The sequence below is a fragment of the Salmo trutta genome, chromosome 3 (genome assembly GCF_901001165.1).
Source record: "Salmo trutta chromosome 3, fSalTru1.1, whole genome shotgun sequence".
NCBI classification, from domain to species: Eukaryota; Metazoa; Chordata; class Actinopteri; order Salmoniformes; family Salmonidae; genus Salmo; species Salmo trutta.
Genome location: NC_042959.1, coordinates 47,389,337 through 47,414,438, shown reverse-complemented (window position 1 = coordinate 47,414,438; position 25,102 = coordinate 47,389,337). Strand labels below are relative to the sequence as shown.

General features: G+C 42.6%; 1 protein-coding gene across 1 annotated transcript; it reads left to right on the top strand.

Annotated features, from left to right (window-relative positions):
- Positions 1-100: 100 nt before the first annotated feature.
- LOC115176680 (metal regulatory transcription factor 1-like) lies at positions 101-23,904 on the top strand. The gene is made up of 11 exons (XM_029736862.1): positions 101-255; positions 3,212-3,748; positions 7,473-7,711; positions 14,864-14,995; positions 15,362-15,435; positions 17,595-17,731; positions 18,176-18,253; positions 18,471-18,573; positions 18,674-19,314; positions 19,420-19,486; positions 20,876-23,904. The coding sequence occupies exons 2-11, from the start codon at positions 3,278-3,280 to the stop codon at positions 21,403-21,405; spliced, it is 2,472 nt and encodes an 823-aa protein (XP_029592722.1). The 5' UTR covers positions 101-255; positions 3,212-3,277; the 3' UTR covers positions 21,406-23,904.
- Positions 23,905-25,102: the final 1,198 nt, after the last annotated feature.

The following is a 25,102-nucleotide window of genomic DNA, read 5'->3' as shown; positions in this document are numbered from 1 at the left end:
ATACTGATTGGGAATTACAAATCAAATGATTGCTTTTGTAGCTTTGCATTATTCTAAATTATATTTAATTATAGTAGTTTCGATTTCATTATAGGGGTACTAGTGTACATGGGAGGGGTATATTTCCCAGAATACAACACGAGGGGGAGGCTGAATATGACGATTCTATTTAATCATGGTATCACTAGGGAGGGGATGGGAAGAAAGTGCTAAGCGACCCGAAACATAAACCAAGTCGGCATTTGCGCTGCACGGGTAAATGTTTTCTGTCTTGTATATATATTTCTAGTGGAGCCCTGTAACTTTTACTTCGTCAGTTTATCTGTTTCGACGGGAGATTTATCGACAGACAGCCAGTCAAGCTAACGTTAGCTGGCTAGCTAGCACTACGTTAGTAGTTAACGCTAGCTACAAATCTGTGAACTAACGTTGCCTAACTAGTTAGCTAGTAACGTTAGATATCTAAGCATAAAATTCCCTGCTTGTTGTTTTACGCTGCATGCTTGGTAGCTGCTTATCATGAACTTGATCATTAGTAGTATAGCTAACGTTAGTCTGAAACGTTGTTGATTAACGTTAGCTAGCTTGACATTATTTTCAACCCACACTATCGTTAAAGCTAACGCTTTCGAAATACCGTTGCATTGTCAAAAAAAAACGAGCTGTCATGTTTTCCTTTTAGTTAACATGCTATGTAAAAGTGTTCAACTAGCGAGACATTTACGTTTGCATATTAACGTTAGCTAGCTAGCTAGTTAATTGAACTGTCATGTCGATCGAAGTTAACTATTGACAGCTGGCTGTTTTTTATTTAACTAACGTTACCTAGTTATTACCAGGATGGAAGTTGGTTGTCCTTGCAACTCTAAAGTTAGCTGCCCACCCAACGTTGGCTACCTAGCCAAATAATTACAACTATTCACAAATGCACGAGCTAGCTATTAGTTATGTGGTCGCGCTGTATGGAGCCTTTAGTCAAAAGGCGAAATCACAGATGAGTGTGACATGACATCTTTAACTTGTCTCCTGAAAGTGTTTGTATATAGCTTTGGTGTAATCCTAGCTAAAGGTTAAAAAAATGTATTTAACCTGGAAGGGCTCATTGAGATTTTGAATCTTTTTCAAGAGCGTCCCGGCCAAGATGGGCAGCACAATTACAGGCAGAAAGAATGAAAAACGACAGGTAATCTAGTAAAAAAATTAAAACAGAATTCATACAGCAAATTTTAAAACATTGACAGGTCAGGGAATCGGCCTCAAAATACTATATAAATGATTTAAAAACACCAATCGGGACAAGTTCTACCAGTTGAAAAGTATTTAGTACGGCGTTCCAAGCAGATGGCGCAGAGTTCATAAAAGCCATTTTTACCAAATTCAGTTCGGACATTTGGAACAGTATGATAAAGTCTTGTGAATAAAATGGTAGTAAACCCAAAAGGGCTTTGTAAATAAAAGTATACCAGTGACTGAGCCTACGATTGACTAGAGGCCAGCCAACCCTGGTATATAAAAGTGCAGTGGTGCTTAAGGGTTTTGCAGTTTAAAATAAATCTCTATGCTTCATGGTAAAGGGTGTAAATTGATCTCAAACATACTTATTTTCCACGATAAACCACTGTGCTGTCAAACGAAATCAGAAAGTTCTAGAACTCCATGGGTGTCAAGATGGTTACTGCCTAGGAACATAGACCATTCTACACCATTCAAATGAAACCAAATCAAATGTTTTTTGTCACATTATTGGTAAACAACAGGTAGACTAATGGTAAAATGCTTACTTATGACCCTTCACAACAATGCAGAGCAGAAATAATATAATAATAATAATAACACAAGGAATAACTAAACAATGAGTAACGATAACTTGGCTATATACACAGGGTACCAGTACCGAGTCCATGTGCGAGGTAATAGAAGGTAGATATGTACATATAGGTAGGGATAAAGTGACTAAGCAACAGGCTAGATCATAAACTGTGTCAGCAGTGTATGTGATGAGTCTAAAAAGTTAGTACAAAAAGAGTCAATGCAGATACTCTTGGTAGCTATTTGGTTAACTATTTAACTAACTACAGTATTTAGCTGTCTTATGGATTGGGGGTAGAAGCTGTTCAGGATCTTGTTGCTTACTTACGTTGTGCATCGGTCCAGCTTCTCATGCGGTAGCAGAGAGAACAGTCTGACTTGGGTGGCTGGAGTCTGACAATTGTTAGTGCCTTCCTTACACTGCCTGGTATTGAGTTCCTGGTATAGAGGTCCATTCGGGTGTTATTGGATTTATTTGCTATTTGTAAGCCACTCTGACACATTGTTCTCCATAAAATGTGAGTAGCCTTTGCAGTTGAGCTGGCCGCTTAAAGGAAATGGCTCAAATCTTCCCATGTAACTGTCATACTCATGGAATTTGTTGCATGAATTAGCCTAAATCCATTTATAGCTACATCTAGACCTTACTCCAATGCATCGTAGAGAATAGATGAGTTTTATAATTTCACTCCAGCATTAGGGAATAGGTATAACTGTCCACCTTAGACAAATGGTTGTGGTGCTGTGCATGGCATGTTTGAAGATGATGAGTAGTCTACGCTATACCACTTTTGTAACCAGACTACAGATTTGGTGGCTTTTAACTGAACAGTTCTCTGGCAGTGCCAGTTATCTTCTCTAGCTGCATTCTCAATATAGCAAGGTGTTGTCTTCAATAGCAAGTGTTTCACGCTTGTCTTTGGATTAAAAATAACTGCTCTGCATTGTCCCACTTACCTATCTTTGCAATACTCCACCAAATATATTTCCAAGTATCTATATTCTGCTCTTGGAAGGTGGAAATATTAGCCTCAAGTGTCAAAAAGCATTTTTGTTTTTCCCTCAAATTTCCTGTTTACAGTATTTGCTTGGGAGTCACGTAGGCCTTCCCCATTTAGCCAAATAGCTACAGGGTTAGCCCAGGTCACTGACTGAAGCTAGGCTTTAGCTACCTTAATTGCAAGGGATCATAATTTGTTATATTCTTTACTTCAATGGGTCAAGATGTAGCAAGCACAGAGATTGTTTCTGAAAACAGAATGGTTTTGAAATTCAGAGAAGGGTAGGTCAGCACTCACTTCCCTCCCTGCATTTAAAATGAACACATTGACTTTGAAGTGGCACAGCACGACTCATCAAAGCCACCACCCTCACACTTTCCTGTCTATCCTCCTCTGTGCAGGAACAAGTGAGCACGCCGTCCTCTGCGCACACTCACCCACCAGAGGCGGCCAGCCCAGCCGGGACCATGAGCGAGCGTGGCCCTCGCACGGAGGCCTCCATGTTTTTGGAGGTGGACCGCCTCGAGTGCGATGACAACGATGAAGACAAGATGGCGCACTACGATGACGACAAAGACGACGCCAACCTGATGTCGGCACCCTCGGGCTCCCGCGTCTTCGACCGCACTACGGTGCTCATCGAGCAGGACCCCATCCGGCTGGACGAGGAGGGAGAGGAGGACCATGGACACTGCGTGGGGGACGACGACGGGGGCACTTTCCTAGTCGACGGGGACCTGGACGAGGAGGAGGAGGAGGAGGGCTCTATGACCTTCATGGGCGACCAGGACGGTATGTCACAGGGATACGTGCATCACACCATCTCGCCCGACCAGATCCAGTTCATCATCAACCCGGGGTCCATGGCCATGCCACGCAACATCGAGGGGGCCACCCTCACTCTGCACTCCGAGTGTCCAGAAACCAAGCAAAGGGAGGTATGTTGGCTTACGTGCCCCCTCACCACTGAAATGCATTATGTGATGCTGTGTGGAGGTCATACAGGGTATTTGAGGGGATCCGTTTGGGCAAGGCAAGGCGCAGAATCACTAATCTTGATCACATAATGAGTAGTCATTTGGAATGCAAGGTGGATTTTGCGCTCCCTGATTTAGATGTACTTGATCTCAACACACAGTTAGCCTAGTGTGTTGTGTTAAGTCAAAATAATAGAGACCCCAGGTTGAAAGGGAGCAACGTGAGGCATGAGCAGGGAGAGTAAATTCACTGGATGAATGAAATGCTTTGATTTGCCTAGCGAGCTAGGTTCTCCTCAAGACCTTTCTGCTTCCACATGGTTTCAGTGTTGTAAAAATACTTCAAAGTACTACTAAAGTAGGTTTTTGGGGGGTATCTGTACATTACTTGACTATTTTATATTTTTGACGAATTTCACTTCATTACATTTCTGAAGAAAATAATGTACTTTTTACTCCATACATTTTCCCTGACACCCAAAAGTACTCGTTACATTTTGAATCCTTAGCAGGACAGGAAAACGGTCTAATTCACGCACTTAAAGAGAAAATCCCTGGTCATCCCTACTGTATCTGATCTGACGGACTCACTAAACATGCTTTGTTTGTAAATTATATCTGAGTGTTGGAGTGTGCCTCTGGCTATCCGTAAATTAAAAAAACAAAATCATGCCATCTGGTTTGCGTAATATAAGGAATGTGATTATTATTATTATTATGATTATTATTTTATTTTTTTGTGTGATACTTAAGTAAATATAGCAATTACATTTACTTTTGACACTTAAGTATATTTAAAACCAAACTTACTTTTACTCAAGTAGGGTTTTACTGGGTGACTTTTACTTGAGTATGACAATTGGTACTTTTTCCACCACTGCATTGTTTTATATGATAAATGTTCAACCCCTCCTCCCCTGTGTACAGAACATCACACATAGTAAATGACTCATCTGAAGTTTGTGCAGTGTCATTATTTGTGTTGTACTTTATGATAGCAGGTCTAGTGGCTGCAGACTTTACATCTATCTCTTAATCATTGTGTAAGGTCTGCAAAAGAATGGAGCTTTTTGGAGGGTTGCACCTCCAGGCTATTTCTTCCTAGAATGCAAAGCAGCACCGTAACAACAGGCTACCTCAGGGTCACACCAGTTCAACACTACTCCTGACCAATCATGATGACTCCCGGCCAAATATTGCACCCTCAAGGCAACAAGTTTCTGTTTGTTACCAGGGTCCCCCTCTGTCACCATGTTGGCGACTTGGCCAGTGCCACTAGGGTACTTGTGCTGTCTTTGTGTTGAAGTGCTCTGCTGGAGCCCATCCAGTCCACTCTGCCCCTTCCTAGCCTAGCTACTTGCATGATGTCATTGAGGGAGAGAAAATGCATTTTGCTTGCTTACAATTGGATTTATGAAATCTCATCTACAGACTCAGAGCCAAAGATACAATCACCCCAAATGACTGTTCCTCTCCAAATTCATTTGGCATCTGTTCATGTTGCTTCTCCAAAATGTGTGTCCTCCTTATTTCCTTTTGACGTTTTGTCATAATTGCAGATGTGGATTCCTAACATTGCAGATGTTAATTTCAATGTTTCTCTAGCCTAGGTGTTCTAAATGTCTCAATGCAACACAAAGCAGTCCTTAGCATAGCAGTTCAGTAGGCTTTGCAGCATTCTTACATACCATTTCAGTTGGCCTTGCAGCATTCTTACATACCTATTCAGTAGGCCTTGCAGCATTCTTACATACCTTTTCAGTAGGCCTTGCAGCATTCTTACATACCTTTTCAGTAGGCCTTGCAGCATTCTTACATACCTTTTCAGTAGGCCTTGCAGCATTCTTACATACCATTTCAGTACACTTAGCAGCATCTAGTTGCATTAGACACTCTGTGTAGCCTACTACTGGAGTGCTCTTTCCCCACTGTGCATGTGGGAGGCGATGGCATGCCAATCTAGTGAACCTGTTTGATTTGAAGTGATGCTGCAGAAGTGGGAGAGTCAGTCGTGAAGTTGTGGGGGTTGAATAACAATACAGTACAGCTGATACGCTGTAGCAGCACCGGCAGCCAGGCTCCTCACTGTGTGGGGTTCATACTTCTTACTTCCCTTCCTCCTCTCTTGTGTTAGTGCAAAAAATACAAATCATTTCTATCTTTATGCACATTCACAGAACCCTACTCACGCACACTGACACTCCAACAACCCCCTCCCCTTACTCACTTCATTTGCTCACACGCACATAACATGCACACACATTTATACTGACTCTACACGCACGTACACATTCATCATATACGCTGCTACTACTTTGTTTGTCGTATGTCCTGATGCCTAGTCACCTTACCCCTATACATATCTACCTCTATCACTCCATTACACTCCCTGCACATTGTAAATATGGTTTTGGAACGGATCCTGTTTATAGCTTCTTACATTCTCATGTTCTTATTTCTATTTCTCGTGTGTTTTTGCTCTACCTTTTTGTTATTTGTACTACATTGATTTTGATTTCTGCATTGTTGGGTTTAGAGCTTGCAAGAAAGGCATGTCACTGTTACTTGTGCACATGACATTGAAACTTGAATGAATAGCACAACCAGTCAGTCATTTAGGCCTAGTATCACCAAAAGACAGGTTATGCTGGGTCGTATTCATTAGTGCACAATGTAGCAAAACGTTTTGCAACGGACAAGTTCAGGTAGTCCCTCTGTATATCGGTCAGTTTTCTTCCGTTGGGGGGGGGAAGTTCTCCTATCTCCTCCTTTAACATAGACAACTGTTGGCCTAAGCCGTCTCTGTTAGGTTCCAGTAATTTGTAGTGTCATGCGGAGACGGCCAGTGGACCAGTTGTCATGGCTGGAATCCATGCTTTTGGAGAAATAAGAGGACCATTAGCTCAAAAAAAAAAAAAAAAAAAAAATCTAAAAAAAATTGGATTGGACAGGCTGCCACACTATTGTGTCTAGTAGGGCCTCTGTGTGCAATGTGGCTATCCAGGAGTTACATAAGGGGATGTGAGCTGTTGTTCAATATTTATTAAGGGAAAAGAGTCATTTTAACGCGGTCAGGGCTGGTTGACTTTCTCTTGAAATTTGCCTAACAAAGCGTTATTTCTTTTACCCCCAGTCTACAAGAGGATCAAGGCATTAAGTTATGGGGTATAACGCAAGCTCTGTAAATAGGGGGGTGGGAGATAAAGCTTGGATGGGAAGGCTTTGTGTTATGACAATGTAGGCTAGTGTGTTCTATGGGAATACGGAGGAGGGGAAAAGAGCTGGCTTTATTCTCTCCCCGGGGCCTTTTGTGTGAGAACAGAACAGAGCCATAAGACAGACTGACTGCCACGGCCGCTGAATGCGGAGACTGCTGAGTTGAAACACGATGCACAGCAGAATCAGTCAGATGGAAATGGATGGGGGGGTTGAGTTACTGATGTCATGTGCACTTACACGCTCATGCGCCGTGTCATTGTTACCTGTGCAAACATACCTCATTTGTTTCTCACTCTGGCTCTCATCCTATCGCTTCACCTCCTTCTCAACCATATTGGAGAAGGTCCGAGGTCCCTCCCCTCTGACCTTATTATCCAAAGTCTTTCGATAGGCGAGGAGAGATGACGCAAAGAATCAAGGAAAGATTCATTAAGAAAAAGTAATTATCTTCTTGTCTGTCACTCAGGTGAAGCGGTACCAGTGCATGTTTGAGGGCTGCACACGGACCTACAGCACGGCGGGCAACCTGCGCACGCACCAGAAGACCCACCGGGGCGAGTACACGTTTGTGTGCAACCAGTTAGGCTGCGGCAAGGCCTTCCTCACCTCCTACAGCCTGAAGATCCACGTGCGCGTTCACACCAAGGAGAAGCCCTTTGAGTGCGACGTGCAGGGCTGCGAGAAGGCCTTCAACACCCTGTACAGGTGAGGCTCGACTAACACAAAACGTACTAGCTGCATGTCGAAATATTCCCAGACATGCTGACTAATCAGATGACTGTATATCTACAGGTAACTGCCAAAATAAAGGAAACACCAAACATAAAGTGTATTAACTTCTATGGGCTACGTGGACGCTAGCGTCCCACCTGCGGGACACAGCTAGTGAAATATCAGGGCGGCAAATTCAAAAACAACAAAATGTCATAATTCAATTTCTCAAACATACAACTATTTTACACCATTTTAAAGATACACTTCTCGTTGATGTAACCACATTGTCCGATTTCAAAAAGGCTTTACAGCGAAAGCAAAACATTATATTATGTTAGGAGAGTACATTGACAAAAATAATCACACAGACATTTTCCAAGCAAGGACATGTGTCAATAAAACCCAAAACACAGCTAAATGAAGCACTAACCTTTGACGATCTTCATCAGATGACACTCCTAGGACATTATGTTACACAATACATGTATGTTTTGTTCGATAAAGTTCATATTTATATCCAAAAACAGCATTTTACATTGGCGCGTGATGTTAAGAAAATGTATTCCCACCAAAACCTCCAGTGAATGTGCACATCAATTTACAAAAATACTCAAACGTTGACAAAATATATAACAATTATTTAAAGATTTATAGATAGACTACTCCTGGATGCAACCGCTTTGTCAGATTTTAAAATAGCTTTACGGAGAAAGAATATTGAAAAATGTGCTGAGTACATAGCTCAGCCATCACAGAGAGCTATACAGACACCCGCCAAGTTCGGGGCAACCTAAACTCAGAATTAGTATTAGAAATATTATCTTACCTTTGCTGATCTTCGTCAGAATGCACTCCCAGGACTGCTACTTCCACAAGAAATGTTGTTTTTGTTCGAAATAATCCATATTTATGTACAAATACCTCCGTTTTGTTCGTGCGTACAGATCACTTATGCAAAGGCATAATGCGCGAGTGCGGAACCAGAGACGAAAAGTCAATGTTCCATTAACGTACTTAGAAGCATGTCAAACACTGTTTAAAATCAATCTTTATGGTATTTTTTACGTAAAATTGCGATAATATTCCAACCGGACAATAGCATATTCATTCAAGAAGAAAAAGAAGGAACGGCGCGCTCGTGTGACTGCGCATATCCAATCCCTTTGTTGCCAGGCAGACCACTCAGTAACTGAGCTCCTATACTCTGCCCAGTGACAGGAGAATGCTCAAACCACTTTCTGAAGGCTTTTGACAGCCATTGGAAGCTTTAGGAAGTGCAACGTAACCCCACAGATACTGTAGTTTCGATAGGGACTAGAAAGAAGAACTACTATTCTCAATCCTCCACTTCCTGGTTGACTTTTTGCCTGCCATATGAGTTCTGTTATACTCACAGACACCATTCAAACAGTTTTAGAAACTTCAGAGTGTTTTCTATCCAAATCTACTAATAATATGCATATTCTAGTTTCTGGGCCAGAGTAGTAACCTGGTTAAATTGGGTACGTTTTTCATCCGGCCTTAAATACTGCCCCCTAGCCCAGACAGGTTAATAGGGTGTTGGGCCATCACGAGCCAGAACAGCTTAAATGTACCTTGGCATAGTTTCTACAAGTGTTTGGAACTCTATTGGAGGGATGCAACACCATTCTTCCACAAGAAATTCCACCATTTGGTGTTTTGTTGAATGGTGGTGGAAAACGCTGACTTAGGCGCCGCTCCAGAATCTCCCATAAGTGTGACTGAGACACACACACACCCTTTAAGCTCTTTTGAGACCCCTCTTTCAAAGTTACTGAGATCTCTTATTGTAGTCATGGTAGCCAAAATAATGGGCAACTGGGCATTTTCATGCATGGGGATGTTGGGGATGTTAATTGCTTAATTAACTCAGGAACCACACCTGTGTGGAAGCACTTGCTTTCAATATACACTGCTCAAAAAAATAAAGGGAACACTTAAACAACACAATGTAACTCCAAGTCAATCACACTTCTGTGAAATCAAACTGTCCACTTAGGAAGCAACACTGATTGACAATACATTTCACATGCTGTTGTGCAAATGGAATAGACAACAGGTGGAAATTATAGGAAATTAGCAAGACACCCCCAATAAAGGAGTGGTTCTGCAGGTGGGGACCACAGACCACTTCTCAGTTCCTATGCTTCCTGGCTGATGTTTTGGTCACTTTTGAATGCTGGCGGTGCTTTCACTCTAGTGGTAGCATGAGACGGAGTCTACAACCCACACAAGTGGCTCAGGTAGTGCAGCTCATCCAGGATGGCACATCAATGCGAGCTGTGGCAAGAAGGATTGCTGTGTCTGTCAGCGTAGTGTCCAGGGCATGGAGGCGCTACCAGGAGACAGGCCAGTACATCAGGAGACGTGGAGGAGGCCGTAGGAGGGCAACAACCCAGCAGCAGGACCGCTACCTCCGCCTTTGTGCAAGGAGGAGCAGGAGAAGCACTGCCAGAGCCCTGCAAAATGACCTCCAGCAGGCCACAAATGTGCATGTGTCTGCTCAAACGGTCAGAAACAGACTCCCATGAGGGTGGTATGAGGGCCCGACGTCCACAGGTGGGGGTTGTGCTTACAGCCCAACACCGTGCAGGACGTTTGGCATTTGCCAGAGAACACCAAGATTGGCAAATTCGCCACTGGCGCCCTGTACTCTTCACAGATGAAAGCAGGTTCACACTGAGCACGTGACAGAGTCTGGAGACGCCTTGGAGAACGTTCTGCTGCCTGCAACATCCTCCAGCATGACCGGTTTGGCGGTGGGTCAGTCATGGTGTGGGGTGGCATTTCTTTGGGGGGCCGCACAGCCCTCCATGTGCTCGCCAGAGGTAGCCTGACTGCCATTAGGTACCGAGATGAGATCCTCAGACCCCTTGTGAGACTATATGCTGGTGCGGTTGGCCCTGGGTTCCTCCTAATGCAAGACAATGCTAGACCTCATGTGGCTGGAGTGTGTCAGCAGTTCCTGCAAGAGGAAGGCATTGATGCTATGGACTGGCCCGCCCGTTCCCCAGACCTGAATCCAATTGAGCACATCTGGGACATCATGTCTCGCTCCATCCACCAACGCCACGTTGCACCACAGACTGTCCAGGAGTTGGCAGATGCTTTAGTCCAGGTCTGGGAGGAGATCCGTCAGGAGACCATCCGCCACCTCATCAGGAGCATGCCCAGGCATTGTAGGGAGGTCATACAGGCACGTGGAGGCCACACACACTACTGAGCCTCATTTTGACTTGTTTTAAGGACATTACATCAAAGTTGGATCAGCCTGTAGTGTGGTTTTCCACTTTAATTTTGAGTGTGACTCCAAATCCAGACCTCCATGGGTTGATAAATTGGATTTCCATTGATAATTTTTGTGTGATTTTGTTGTCAGCATATTCAACTATGTAAAGAAAAAAGTACTTAATAAGATTATTTCTTTCATTCAGATCTAGGATGTTTTGTTTAAGTGTTCCCTTTATTTTTTTGAGCAGTATACATTGTATCCCTCATTTACGCAAGTGTTTCCTTTTATTTTGGCAGTTATCTGTATATGTAGGCCTATACTGAAGATGGATCGATAATAGATGAAACATAACAGGTAATAAATTACATAAAATAGATACAATATAAAAAATGTCAAGTGACATCTAGCCTACATGTAGGGCCTAAAATGTACTTTTTGGTCCACCATCCACAGCCACTCAGATTTTACCATTAAAAAAAAGAACACAAAACAGCAGATGACCATGCTTGTTTCTTCAATAAGAAATGTATTAGAAATAATGTGGTATATTGCTCAATTTCATTCCTTTATCCAAAATATCCATAATAGCTGCCCCTTTAAGGCCTGGAGGTTACCGTGGTAATGGGGCTACTTGAGTAGTGTCAAGTGTGTCTGTGATTTGGATCAGTTGAGGCAGCAGACTCAACTAACGTTGAAAAACAACCGAGCTTGTGAACAAAACAATGTAAATGGCCAATAAACACGAGGACAAAGTCTCACTTTGTAGACTTTAGCCTAAATTAGACACATTTTTACCCCCCAGTCCCAGTAAGCAAAATGGCGTATTTTCCAGACGTTGAAGTTATTCAAATTAGGTTCTGAATGAAAGGTGAAAAGGTATTTTCCGTATGTTTAAATACATATTTTAGATGTTGAAAATGTATTTTCCAGATGTTGAAGTCAGGCAAATTTTTGGCTGTGATTGAAAGTTGAAAATAAGTAATTTATCGACGTCTATGTTTGGGCCAAATCAAGGCTGGACTATACCGTACAAAATCTGAGCCAAGCATAGACGGCGCTTCTTTTTTTGCGCTCTGCCTCCAGAAAGTGGGCACTGCTTATCAAAGGGCAGCATCAGCTCTCACCTAAAAAGCCAATATGCCACTGGTTGAGAGAACTTGTCATTCTTTTTGGGCAGAATTAAGTTAGGTTTTATGTGTTGTTGTTGTTGGAGGTGCATTTTGGCTAGTTTGGCTCAGAAAATGCCGCCCTCGTCAATCTGCCGTCATAAACGGACACCTAATCCTGCCTAATGAGCAGGCTGACCGTGTGTGCGCAGCGCCTCCAAAAATGAATCTATCAGCACTTCACTCAGTGCGCACAGCTCCCCTGCCAGGCAGTGTTGCTACGTGAGGTGGGATAAAGGATTTGTAATTCTTTGTGCGATTAGTAGTTATGAAACAAAACGGCACAAATAATTTGAAGACGCTACTGCAGCATCTTTCTAACCAGCATGTGCTCATACTTGACTTTTTGACTTTTTATTCGCGAATGTAATACTCACTGTAGAGCCGTGCAAATTGACCACCCACCAATGTTGTTGGTGAAATAGACATTCTTACCCGCCAATACCTAAATCTACCTGCATGAGGCGGGTGTTAATTTTATTCCCTGCCTACATCCATTCAGAGGTATTCTTCCATAGTAGATTAGCAAACAATGTGTAGGCCTAGGGCTGTGACAGTCATGGGCTTTTGGTTGACTGTTACACGGAACCCAAACCGCCTGCGCGCCATCGTGGATACATTTATTTTGTCCCCCCACACCAAACGCAATCACGACACGCAGGTTAAAATATCAAAACAAACTCTGAACCAATTACATTAATTTGGGGACAGTTTGAAAAGCATTCAACATTTATGGCAAGTTAGCTTGCACTTGCTAGCTAATTTGTCCTATTTAGCTAGCTTGCTGTTGCTAGCTAATTTGTCCTGGGATATAAACATTGAGTTGTTATTTTACCTGAAATGCACAAGGTCCTCTACTCCGACAATTAATCCACACATAAAAACGGTGAACCGAATCGTTTCTAGTCATCTCTCCTCCTTCAAGGCTTTTTCATCTTTGAACTGATATGGTGATTGGCATCTTAACTTTCATAGTATTACTACACCGACCGGCAACACAGTTCGTCTTTCAATCACCCACTTGGGTATAACCAATGAGGAGATGGCACGTGGGTACCTGCTTCTATAAACCAATGAGTAGATGGCAGAGGTAGGACTTGCAGCGCGATCTGCGTCAGAAATTGAAAGGACTTCTATTTTAGCCCTTGGCAACGCAGACGCTCGTGAGCAGTGTGGGTGCAATAATTGAATAACATAGATTCCTAAATTTGTTTTGCTACGCGAGTGGTGTGGTCAGCCTGTTATTGGTCAGCAAATTTATTGAGGTCACGTTTATAACAGTTCTAAAAGCAAAACTTTTCCCATCTTCAGGTAGCTGTTCGTTCCACAACCCCCCCCCCCCCCCCCCCCCAGATATAACAGTTAATTTATTTTGGACTGTCTTCATCCATAACCATCAATTATGCAGTTATATGGTAATTGTGCCAGCCTTAGGCCTAGTTTTTTCATTCAGTCTGACTTTGCATAAAAAAAGGATGTATCAAAAAAGAGGATGTGCTTGCTTTTCTTATCTACAGCACAGTCTGTCTGTAGGCCCAATCGTTTTGTCATTTCATTGTGATCTAATATCGTTAGTATTTCGTTGTTTTTTTCTCCCAAGTACTGAAGTGCTTTTATGCATTGTTGGGTGTTCTAGCCTAATTGGTAAGGACTTTGTTTTATCTCCCAATTTTAGTTTTCTAATTTGTTCTTGCTTTTGTAGTATCTGCTGCATTTAGCTTCTTTGGTTTAGCACTCAATAAAGGCATTATGAAAGGAGACCCTCAGCCAGGCCAGTAGTAGGCTAGTCAGCCAGTGGCTCCAGTGTTGTGACATTGAACCGAAGACCACAGAGACGGGTGGTGGTGGAAGCGTGCCACCATCGACTCCCCTGTCAAGGTCCATTTATCACCACGGCCAAGCCAATGTGTTATTTCCCCCTAATCACATTACTTTGCTCTCAGAACCATGCTGCCCTGTCCCCTCCTATAAGGGAAACGGTGGCACTACATGTCTACTCGGCCAAGGGTCCTGTTCATTAGGCACCAAACAGAAGAAAACTGACTGAAACAGGGAAGGATTACATAGACTTGTCCAATAACAATAGCGAAAGTTGGTTTTCCATTGCTTGCCCTAATCAAAATGACCCTGGATTGTGTCCTTCAAGATTAGGTTCTTTCCCAATTTGGTGTCTTTCTCTTGGAGTGCCACCTAATCTTCTAGGCCCAAGTGTTTGCACATTAACAGTCTGCTGTGTTCTAATGTGTACTCATGTTTATTTAATTCAAGATGGTGAGAACATTTTCAGACGCTAAATATTTTTGCTCTTGATAAAAGAGCTACATTTCCACTTGGAATTAGGCCTACCATTTAAATGTCAATGATGTATTTATATATATATTTGTAGTAAAGGAATAAATTCCCTGACAGGCGTGCATCATTTTTCAAACACTGCTTAACCCTTCAAATCAAACACTTCTACTGTAACTATCCGATCTGGCCCACTGCTTCCTACTTCACGGCTGGCTCTCGTTCGCTAAGTTTGAAAACAAAGAATAGTACACAACTTCACATCCATACAACTTTTGGAGGGATTATGACATGGTTAGAAAGTAGTAATAAGCCATCTCTAAGCCATATTCTTCAAAAACAACAAGGAAATGTAATTTATCCCCCAAACATTACACATAGCTCCTTTAAATCTTCCCCCGTGGTTGATTACTTGTAATTATCTCCTCTCGGCAGACTGAAAGCACACCAGAGACTGCACACGGGGAAGACGTTCAACTGTGAATCGGAGGGATGCACAAAGTACTTTACCACACTCAGTGACCTGAGGAAGCACATTCGCACTCATACTGGGGAGAAACCATTCCGGTGAGTTCTCCGACGCCACGCACCACTGTGGTTTATGTTTCACAAGGGGAGGAAGACCGCTGCCTTGGATATAGGACATTATCTGCTAATGTTTGGATGCCATTTTCTTGGTTTGAGTTTTTCTATGCATATAAACAAATGTAGCCTAAAGGAGTGGGAGAAATGCACATTGAGGGGATTATATGAGGGGGAACAGTGAGGGGCATGACACTGCTTTGTGGTGCACCAATTTTTCCTAATTTCTATGCACCAGCTTTTCTAATCTTCATTTTTTTAAATTATTCTTCAGCAGCTTAATCTCCACATGTTTTTCTCTATTGCTGTTTGGCTTACATTGACAGATCATTTGTGTGATCTTCCCTCTAGGTGTGACCATGATGGTTGTGGCAAGGCGTTTGCTGCCAGCCATCACCTAAAGACGCATGTACGGACACACACAGGTACGCTTTACTTAAGCTACTTCTGTTTGGAAAATAAATTCTCAGTCAAATTTCAGAATGACAGTCAACCAATCATTCATCCATATTCCACACCTCAGAGACAATTTTATTGTTATAATGGCGCCACAGACAGGGCTACCTCGCTTCTAGCTCTTGGTAAACTATGCAGTGTTGAAAAAAAATAAATCATGTTTTATTTCTTACATTGTTAGCCCAGAACATTGTTTGTGTTATTACATACAGCCGGAAAGAACTATTGGATATCAGAGTGGCGGTAACTCACCAGCACTACCAGCATTACGACTAGGAATACGACTAGGAATACGACTTTCCCGAAGCGGATCCTTTGTTCGCACCCCCCATGGTAATTGAACTGATTCCAGAAGCCGAACCAAAACAAAGCCTGCGGAGGAGAGGTATTCGGAGTGGTCTTCTAGTCCGACTTAGGAGGCGCGCGCACACCACCCACCGCTTCCGAGTATATTTCTCGCAAATGTTCAGTCTCTGGATAATAAAGTTGACGAACTCAGGGCGAGGGCTTCTTTCCAGAGAGACATCAAGGATTGTAACATACTCTGTTTCACGGAAATATGGCTCTCTCGGGATTTACAGCCAGTTGGGTTCTCAGTTCATCGCGCAGACAGGAATAAATATCTCTCCGGGAAGAAGGGCGGGGTGTTTCATGATTAACGACTCATGGTGTAATTGTGATAACATACAGGAACTCAAGTCCTTTTGTTCACTCGACCTAGAATACCTCACAATCAAATGCCGACCGTATTATCTCCCAAGAGAATTTTCTTTGGTTATAGTCACGGTCGTGTATATCCTCCCCTCAAGCCAATACCACGACGGCCCTCAAAGAACTTCACTGGACTTTATGCAAACTGGAAACCACATATCCTGAGGCTGCATTTATTGTAGCTGGGGATTTGAACAAAGACAATTTGAGGAAAAGGCTGCCGAAGTTCTATCAACATATCGACTGTAGTACTCGCGCTGCTAAAACACTCGACCACTGTTACTCCAACATCTCCGATGCCTACAAGGCCCTCCCCCGCCCTCCTTTCTGCAAATCTGACCATGACTCGATTTTGCTCCTCCCTCTCCTATAGGCAGAAACTCAAACAGGAAGTACCCGTGCTAAGGACTATTCAACGCTGGTCTGACCAATCAGAATCCACGCTTCAAGATTGTTTTGATCACGTGGACTGGGATATGTTCCAGGTAGCTTCAGAGAATAATGTCGATGAATACACTGATACGGTGAATGAGTTTCAGGAAGTGTATAGGAGATGTTGTACCCACTGTGACTATTAAAACCTACACTAATCAGAATAGATGGCAGCATTCGCGCAAAACTGAAAGCTCGAACCATCGCATTTAACCATGGCAAGTTGACTGGGAATATGGCAGAATACAAACAGTGTAGTTATTCCCTCCGCAAGGAAATCAAACCGGCAAAACATCCATATAGAGACAAAGTGGAGTCGCAATTCAACGGCTCAAACACAAGACTATGTGTCATGGTCTACAGACAATCACGGACTACAAACGGAAAACCAGCCATGTCGTGGCTTGCTTCCGGACAAGCTCAATGTCTTCTTCGCCCACTTTTAGGATGACACCGTGCCACTGCCGCGGCCCGCTACCAAGGACTGTGGGCTTTCTTTCTCCGTGGCCGACCTGAGTAAGACATTTAAGCGTGTTAACCCTCGCAGGCTGCCGGCCCAGACGGCATCCCTAGCCGCGTCCTCGGAGCATGCGCAGACCAGCTGGCTGGTGTGTATCTTAGTCTATGCCGCTCTGACATTGCTTGTCCACATATTTATATATTCTTACTTCCTTTACTTAGATTTGGGTGTATGTTGTGAAATTGTTAGATATTACTGCACTGTCAACTAGAAACACAAGCGTTTCACTACACGCGCAATAACATCTGATAAACACGTGTATGTGACTAATAACATTTTATTTCAACGTTTTCTGATATTTTATATTAGGAAATGATCGTGTTTGATTTGACACAACCTTTCGATTGGAAAATGTTTGTCATGCAGACCAAATAGTAATTTCCCTTGGCATACAGTGAAGGTGACCCTCTCCCTTCCTCCCATTCTCCCTTGTCTTGCTCCCCCCTCCATCCATCCTTCCCTCAGGGGAGAAGCCTTTCAACTGTCCCAGCGACGGCTGTGAGAAAGCATTCAGCAGCCAGTACAGTTTGAAGAGTCACGTCAGGGGCCATGGGGCTAGGGGCCAGCCCTTCAGTGTCACCCTCACCCACCCCTTGTCCGAGGTGAGCCATACATAAATCAAAGTAACTATTTCAGACAGTGTCTCATTTTGCTAAGAGCGTGGCGCTAACAACGTCATAGACGTGGGTTCGATTCCCTTGTGGCCACCAATTTAAAAAAAGTATGCACTCAGTGTTGGATAGCAGTTGCTGAATAGAGTGTATTGTTAATGTTAATAACATGGATTAATTAGCCTGTGAAGTCATTTTTTTTCCCCAAGGGTAAACTAATTTATTTGTACCTACAACATCGTGCCCGCTATCAGTATAGTCTGTTTTGATTGTTTTTATGATCTAACGTATTACATTCTATCCTTATGCATCTTTATGACTTCAGACGGCTTTTGCTCTAGAAAGGAAGGCTTCTTGGCTTCTCCCGTGTCTCGTTCTGTTAATGTTTCTAGGCAGTGGAAAATGTAATTTGGGCCTATTCGTCTCTAATTACAGGATGCAAATCATTCACTGTGCCTCAGTGACTTGAGCCTCATCTCGACTGACTCGGAGCTCAGAGAGAACATCCACAATGTGAGTGTGTTTGCGCTTTATTTCATCAGCCCTTATTTGACTATATAGGTCCTTCTGCTTTTGTCCATGTATGAACAATTTATTTTGTGGTGGGGTACTATGACAGCAAAAACAACCATATTTGTTTTGTTTCTGTATAAAGGATCAATAAAGAATAAAGATGTATTGTAAGGCAGACATGTACTATTGTGTTAATGCTTGGTCACATCTGTGTTAGTCTCAGAACTTGGACTTGAGCAGTGTTACCCCCGTGAGGATCTTCGAGCTCATGTTCCAGAGTCCGGAGAACAGTGTTAGTCAAGACGATGCACATCCTCACGGCAAGTACCCATCACAATCTATAAACTGTAACTTGGGTTGATTTCCGTGCATTTTCATTCTAACTTTTGCTCTTTGTATTTTGTTTTTCATATTTTTCAGAGAGCCTTGTTGAAGCCTTTGGCCAGGAGACTGGCCAGTCCACCATGGGCGATGGATCCACCCCCATCTCCTTCTCGTTCTCCCTCGTCCCTTCCTCCTCATCCTCCTGTTCCCACTCTCACCCTCACTCCCACACCACCACCACCACTGTCCTGGAGGCTTCCTCCCAGCTCCCTCTAAGCCAAACCCCCTCTTCCCAGACTCCAGCACCTCCTGCCCCCATTAGTAATATTACCGCAGTCAGCTCCACCCAGCCCCCCGCCACCTTCGTACCCTTACCCACTGCCCTGCAGACGCCAGATGTGCCTGCCCCCTACGTGGCACTGCCCGCCCAGACTGCTCCAATAGTGCCCTCTACTGCGCCAGTAATGGTGTCAGGCCCAGCCCTCGCCAACGCGGCTCTGGGCGCCGTTGTCACCGACACAGAGACTGTGCCGCTGCCGGCCGTGGCTCACACTCACACTGTGCCTTTGGCCAGCAACACCAACCCTGCCCTGGTGCCCCCAGCCTCTGTCCCCACCTTCACCCCAAGCCACAGCCACACCCAGAGCCTGCTGCAGCCCAGCATCGTCATGTCCGACCAGAACCTGCAGTGGATCCTTAACACCGCAGCCAACAACCAGCAGAACCCAGAGCAAGCGGTAAGAGTGCCAGTTTGACATGCCGGTTAACATTGAATTGATAGTTTGGTTGAGTGGTGATGAATTTGTGTGGACATCAATGCTGTCAATGTTGTTTGTTTCCAGCCACACGGAGGTCCAAAAGTGGAGAAGGTCTTCTTTACCACAGCCATACCAGTGGGAGGAAATTCAGGTGAGATTTGTCCCCTACTTTTACCAGTGTGATTATTAACAGCAATAATGCTGCACTGACCCACATGAAAAAAATAATATAGTATACTGAAGCAATAAGGCCCAAGGGGTTGTGGTATATGGCCAATATACCACGGCTAAGGGCTGTTCTTAAGCAGGACGCAACGCGGAGTGCCTGGACACAGCCCTTAGTCGTAGTATATTGGCCATATATCAGAAACCCACAAGGTGCCTTATTGCTATTATAAACTGGTTACCAACATAATTAGAGCAGCTAAAATGAATGTTTTGTCATATCCATGGTATACGGTCTGATATACCATGGCTTTCAGACAATCAGCATTCAGGGCTCGAACCACCCAGTTTATAATATGGTATACATACTATAGTATTTACTGTAATGTTTTGCTGAATTTATTGTAGTATTCACTGTAGTATATATATTTTTTTGTGGACTAGTATATTGTAGTATTTACATAAAGTGGGAGCTTTTTCCTTGAGGAAACCTACTGAACAAATACTAAAATAGCACATTTTCCATAACCTGTAGGTAGGACTGGGGTCTGAACAGATAGTTCAGAGCTTCTGCTCTTTTCTAAAATCTGAAGGAAACACAATATTTGTAGGTTTCTCACTTATGGGTGGCACAAATTTGGATATGGGGAAGGGGAACGGACAGAGTATATGCAAATGAAATACAGTAGTATTGCTATAGTTAAAGACGTGTTTTACCATATACTACAAAATGATATAGTAAGTACTGTACATGATCAAGGGATATTACAGTATGTAGTATATTATTCTACATTATAAACTGGGTGGTTCGAGCTGAATTCTGATTGGCTGACATGGGTATGACAAAACATGTATTTTTATTGCTCTAATTACGTTGGTAACCAGTTTATAATAGCAATAAGGCACCTCGGCGGTTTGTGATATATGGCCAATATACCACGACTAAGGGCTGTGTCCAGGCACTCTGTTGCAGAGTGTGTTGGATATTATTCTACAGTATACTACAGCATTCTATAGTAAGTACTGTAGTATTTTTTTCCATGTGGGGTAGCCTACCAATGTTGAATGAATCAGGATATTTAAAAAGCGCAAACTCAGTCAGTCATGTAGAAAACTCATCCATGTTGAATGTATTTACATGGCACAAATTAATTTGATGTTCCCTAGTAGCATTTTAATGGAATTTGAGTTACAAAGGATCGGATGTAATTTTTGGACAGCTGGCTTGGTCTGTAGTCATACTGTAGCTCCGGTTTGTGTTCGTTAGGGTACATTGTGTTTCAAAGTGTTGTGCAAAAGAGAGTTCACTCTGTTTTGGATTTTCTTCCGTTTCGTGCCTAATGAAATACAACCCTTGTTTTGTAATGTGTTACAGGCAACTCTGTCCAGCAGATCGGCCTCAGCCTTCCCGTCATCATCATCAAACAGGAGGAGTCCTGCCAGTGCCAGTGTGCCTGCAGGGACTCTGCTAAAGACAAGAGCTCCAACAAGAGCAGCAACGCCTCGGCAGCACCACAACAACAGCCCGCCGTGCCCCCCACTCCTCCACCTCCCCCCGCTCCCGTGGCACTGCCCTTTCCCCCCGTACTCCCCCCGGCGCCCTCTTTCCCCTTGTGCTGCCTCCCACCGCTCACCTCGGAAGTGAACGAGTCCCCGCCTCTTCCCCAAACAAGTGCAGTACTAGGACCGGGTAGCCCCTCGACCTCTGTACAGACGTTCTCCACAGGGGTGGCCACGGCGACCACCAACCCCCCTCCTATCACGGATGGTTTGGCCACCATGGACGTGTCGGACTTCCTGTCCCTGCAGAGCCCCGAGAGCACGGCCAACATTGAGGCTCTGCTACTGGTGACCAGCAGTGACGACTTCACTATGGCTGGCGCAAGCACCACCATCAACCCCTAGTGGACACTCAGGCTTCGTCCCTATTCTCCACCCTTCTCTTGCATACTCCCAGTCATGGATTTAAAAGCATTGAGTTGGTGTAAGCGTTGGGCAGAGAGAGTTTCTACCATTGTTAAGTTAAAGGGAGTGTGCAAATGCACACTTTAGGAGAAGGATGTAGAATCAGGACGCAGCCGCACTTTCCGATTTACCCACTACACGTCCGCTTTTCAAGTATTGTAAGTGAAACTTAATGAGGGGGCTTGTTTTGGAAAAGCAGCAAAATGCATGCCAGTCTAGAAAAGTGTTCTTAATTGGCTGGCTCTCCATCAAACAAGACAAGGTCTTGAAAGGCCCTAAGAACTATTGTCTGCTTCTAATATGGCGTGAAGCTGATTCCTGAGAGAAGCAAAACAAAACATTGTTGTCTATATCCATGTACTGTACAATAGTTCCTAACTGTAACTAATACGATTAGTTGGTAAGTGATTGACCAGAATGCACTGCATGTGAAGTGAATTGGAATTTCATCAACTATATTTCCTACAAGGAATTTGTGGCAGTTTTGCCATTCCCTTAAAAGCAATGTATTGCTAATGCCATAATGTGAAGAGTAATTTCCAGTGTTTTACATAAATTAGCTAGTGTAGTCCAGATTTTAGTTTTGTCTTTCGTCTTGCTTTGTTTGTTCGTTTTTGTCTTTCTTTACAGGTATATTTACCAATTGAAAAAGAAATAGCCTGTGACACAATTTTGCTTGACTTTTAAATATAATTTAGAAGTCAATACATTAGTAATAAGCCTAACTTAATATTCATATTTTGTACTTTATTTTTTTAATTGTTGGCGAAAAAAAATCTAAATCTCTGACCTTAGACTGTCATCAAGTCGCAGCTTATTGATCATCATTGTTAATTTATTCCACTTTTCACCTAAGGTTTCTTTTTTAGTCCCCCTCCTGTTACTGATTTTTGTTTTATTGAGCCCCGCTCAATCTAAGTTTCAGAAAACCGTTTCAACACTGCACCTTATTGCAATTAATTGTACACCGAGGTTGTCAAAAAAAGGTCCTGGTATTTTTGGTCTGCAAAACCTCTTCACAATGGAATCATGAATCAAGGATGAAAAAAAATAATCTCACAAGTGTTTCTCTATGAATTACAACCCACTCAGGGATGCATCATGGCATATCTAATTGATACAACTTGCGAATTTCCTTTGTTTAATAAGAGATTGCCCATTTAGACATTTTAGCAGTCAACTGCCCGGATGCCCATCGATTGTAGTAGCCCCCTTTTTCGGCTGCACTCTCCCCTCTTTGTGCACTGTCTAATATGACCAATTATCTGCGTTATTACTATGACACTATTTGAATACCACTGCGGTCAGAAGTGGTTTGTTTCTGAAGGGTGTTGATGGTGTAAATACGGTACATTTAAATATGAACACTTATTCCTTCAGATTGTTTTAGAATGTATTTGTTTTGTATATCATTTTCAATATGTAGACTTGAACCTTGGAGACTAAAGACAATACCCCCTGCGCTGCCCTTTGTCTTTGCATTCTGCGCCCATGCAGATGATCACACATCTTATGCAGAAGAGTTTAAAATGAAGCCTTTATAATGGTTAGTTTTAGGGCCATTGGCTTCTGTGCAGTCAACATAGTATTTATTTTCAAATGCAAGCATAAGTAACTTTCTTAGAGTATATGACGTTATTGTTTCACATGGGACATAATGCAATGATTACAAAAAAAATACAAAATTGGAGAGAAGGCGTTATGCCCTAATATCATGTGTAGAGCAACCTAGCCTTACTACAGGATCTCACTTGCTGTGGCTTACTGAGCTGGCTCCTTGCCTTGTCGATCTTTGCCTATGGCTTGATTTGGACACGCTGCCTGTCTTGTTCAATGCCTTTTAGCAGCTGTCTACAAGTGGACAAAATTACATTAAAAAGAAATACATCATTTTTTTGTTTGAAGATTTAACAGATATTGTGCCAACAAATCAAATGATCCCCCAATTATTATTTTTCTATTGTCATTTTTTTTATGTGAAGATGTTACTGCAGAAATATACTGTAGACAGAAATTGTTTATTTTTTTTGTAGTACTGTATTGTAGACAACTTAATACTTTATTTTACATAATGTTGTCGGAAATTGTAATTACATCAACATTTTGAATTGGTACTTCACAGGCATTGATTGACAGCAGCTATCATGTTTTATTATTTAGCATGGGAAGAGGGACTGAGATCCAACCTAGGTGTCATCATGTATCATAGAATAACAGAGTATGCAGGAAATCTTTGTCTGACAGACCTGAATAGGGTAAATGTTTAAACTAACATGGGCTTTGCCCTTTTCCTGTTTTGAGATTTAACCAATACCAAAACTTGATAACCTGCAATATTAATTAATGTAGTTGGCACTTAAAATTGGGTCCACTAGAATATCAAATGTTAAATAATTTGTTTCTTATTGCTATTTATACTAAAGAAAAATATTAACGCAACAATTTGAAAGATTTTACTGAGTTACAGTTCAGAAAAGGAAATTGGAAAATTGAAATAAATTCATTAGGCCCTAATCTATGGATTTCACATGACTGGGCAGGGGCGCAGCCATGGATGTGGCTGGGAGGGCATAGGCCCACCCACTGGGGAGCCAGGCCCAGACAATCAGAATTAGTTTTTCCACAACAAAAGGGCTTTATTACAGACAGAAATAATCATCAGCTGTCTGGGTGGCTGGTCTCCGACAATCCCGCAGGTGAAGAAGTTGGATGTTGAGATCCTGGGCTGGCGTGGTAACACGTGGTTTGGACGTACCGCCAAATTTTCTAAAACGACATTGATGTCCACCATAGCAACAGCTCTGGTGGACATTTCTGCAGTCAGCATGCCAGTAGCACGCTCCCTCAACTTGACATCTGTGGCATTGTGCCCAGCATAAGGTGCACCTGTGTAATGATCATGCTGTTTAGTCAGCTTCTTGATATGCCTCACCTGTCCGGTGTATGGATTATATTGGCAAAGGAGAAATGCTCACTAACAAGGATGTTAACAAATTTGTGCACAAAATTTGAGAGAAGCATTTTGTACATATGGAACATTTCTGGGATCTTTTTCATTTATTTTCATGAAACATGGGAACAACACTTTATATATTGCGTTTATATTTTTGTTCAGTATAGGTATTCTCCCTCAAAATGCTGGTCAATAACTTGAATTATTATAAATATGAACCCTGACTACCCTCTTACTGCCCTGAACATGTTCACCTCCAATTCGATGCATACCTTTTTAAAGAAAATATCTATGCAATGATTTGACTGCAGTATTCCTTAAAGTACAAAATGCACCAAAAAAATCATGACCAACCTTCTACATCAATGTCTTGGTCCAAGTAATTATGTTAAATCAATATTCAGGTTTGCTAATGTAAACTTTGAAGGCTCAACTTTCTCATGTGCGAAACTCCATATACGTAACTATTTTTGCTCAAAGATCTTTCAATATTGAACTTAGCGGTATGACCAACTTGACATCCTATTTTCATCATAATCATCCATTTTATGTGAAGGTCCAACTTATTACGTGATGTATCATGTTTGAGGTGGGGCTGTGAGCCTGGGCATTGAAATGTTTATTTTTTCCATTGCTTTCCAGTGAATATTGAATCATGAGTTTTTTTACATTTACCTGTTTTGC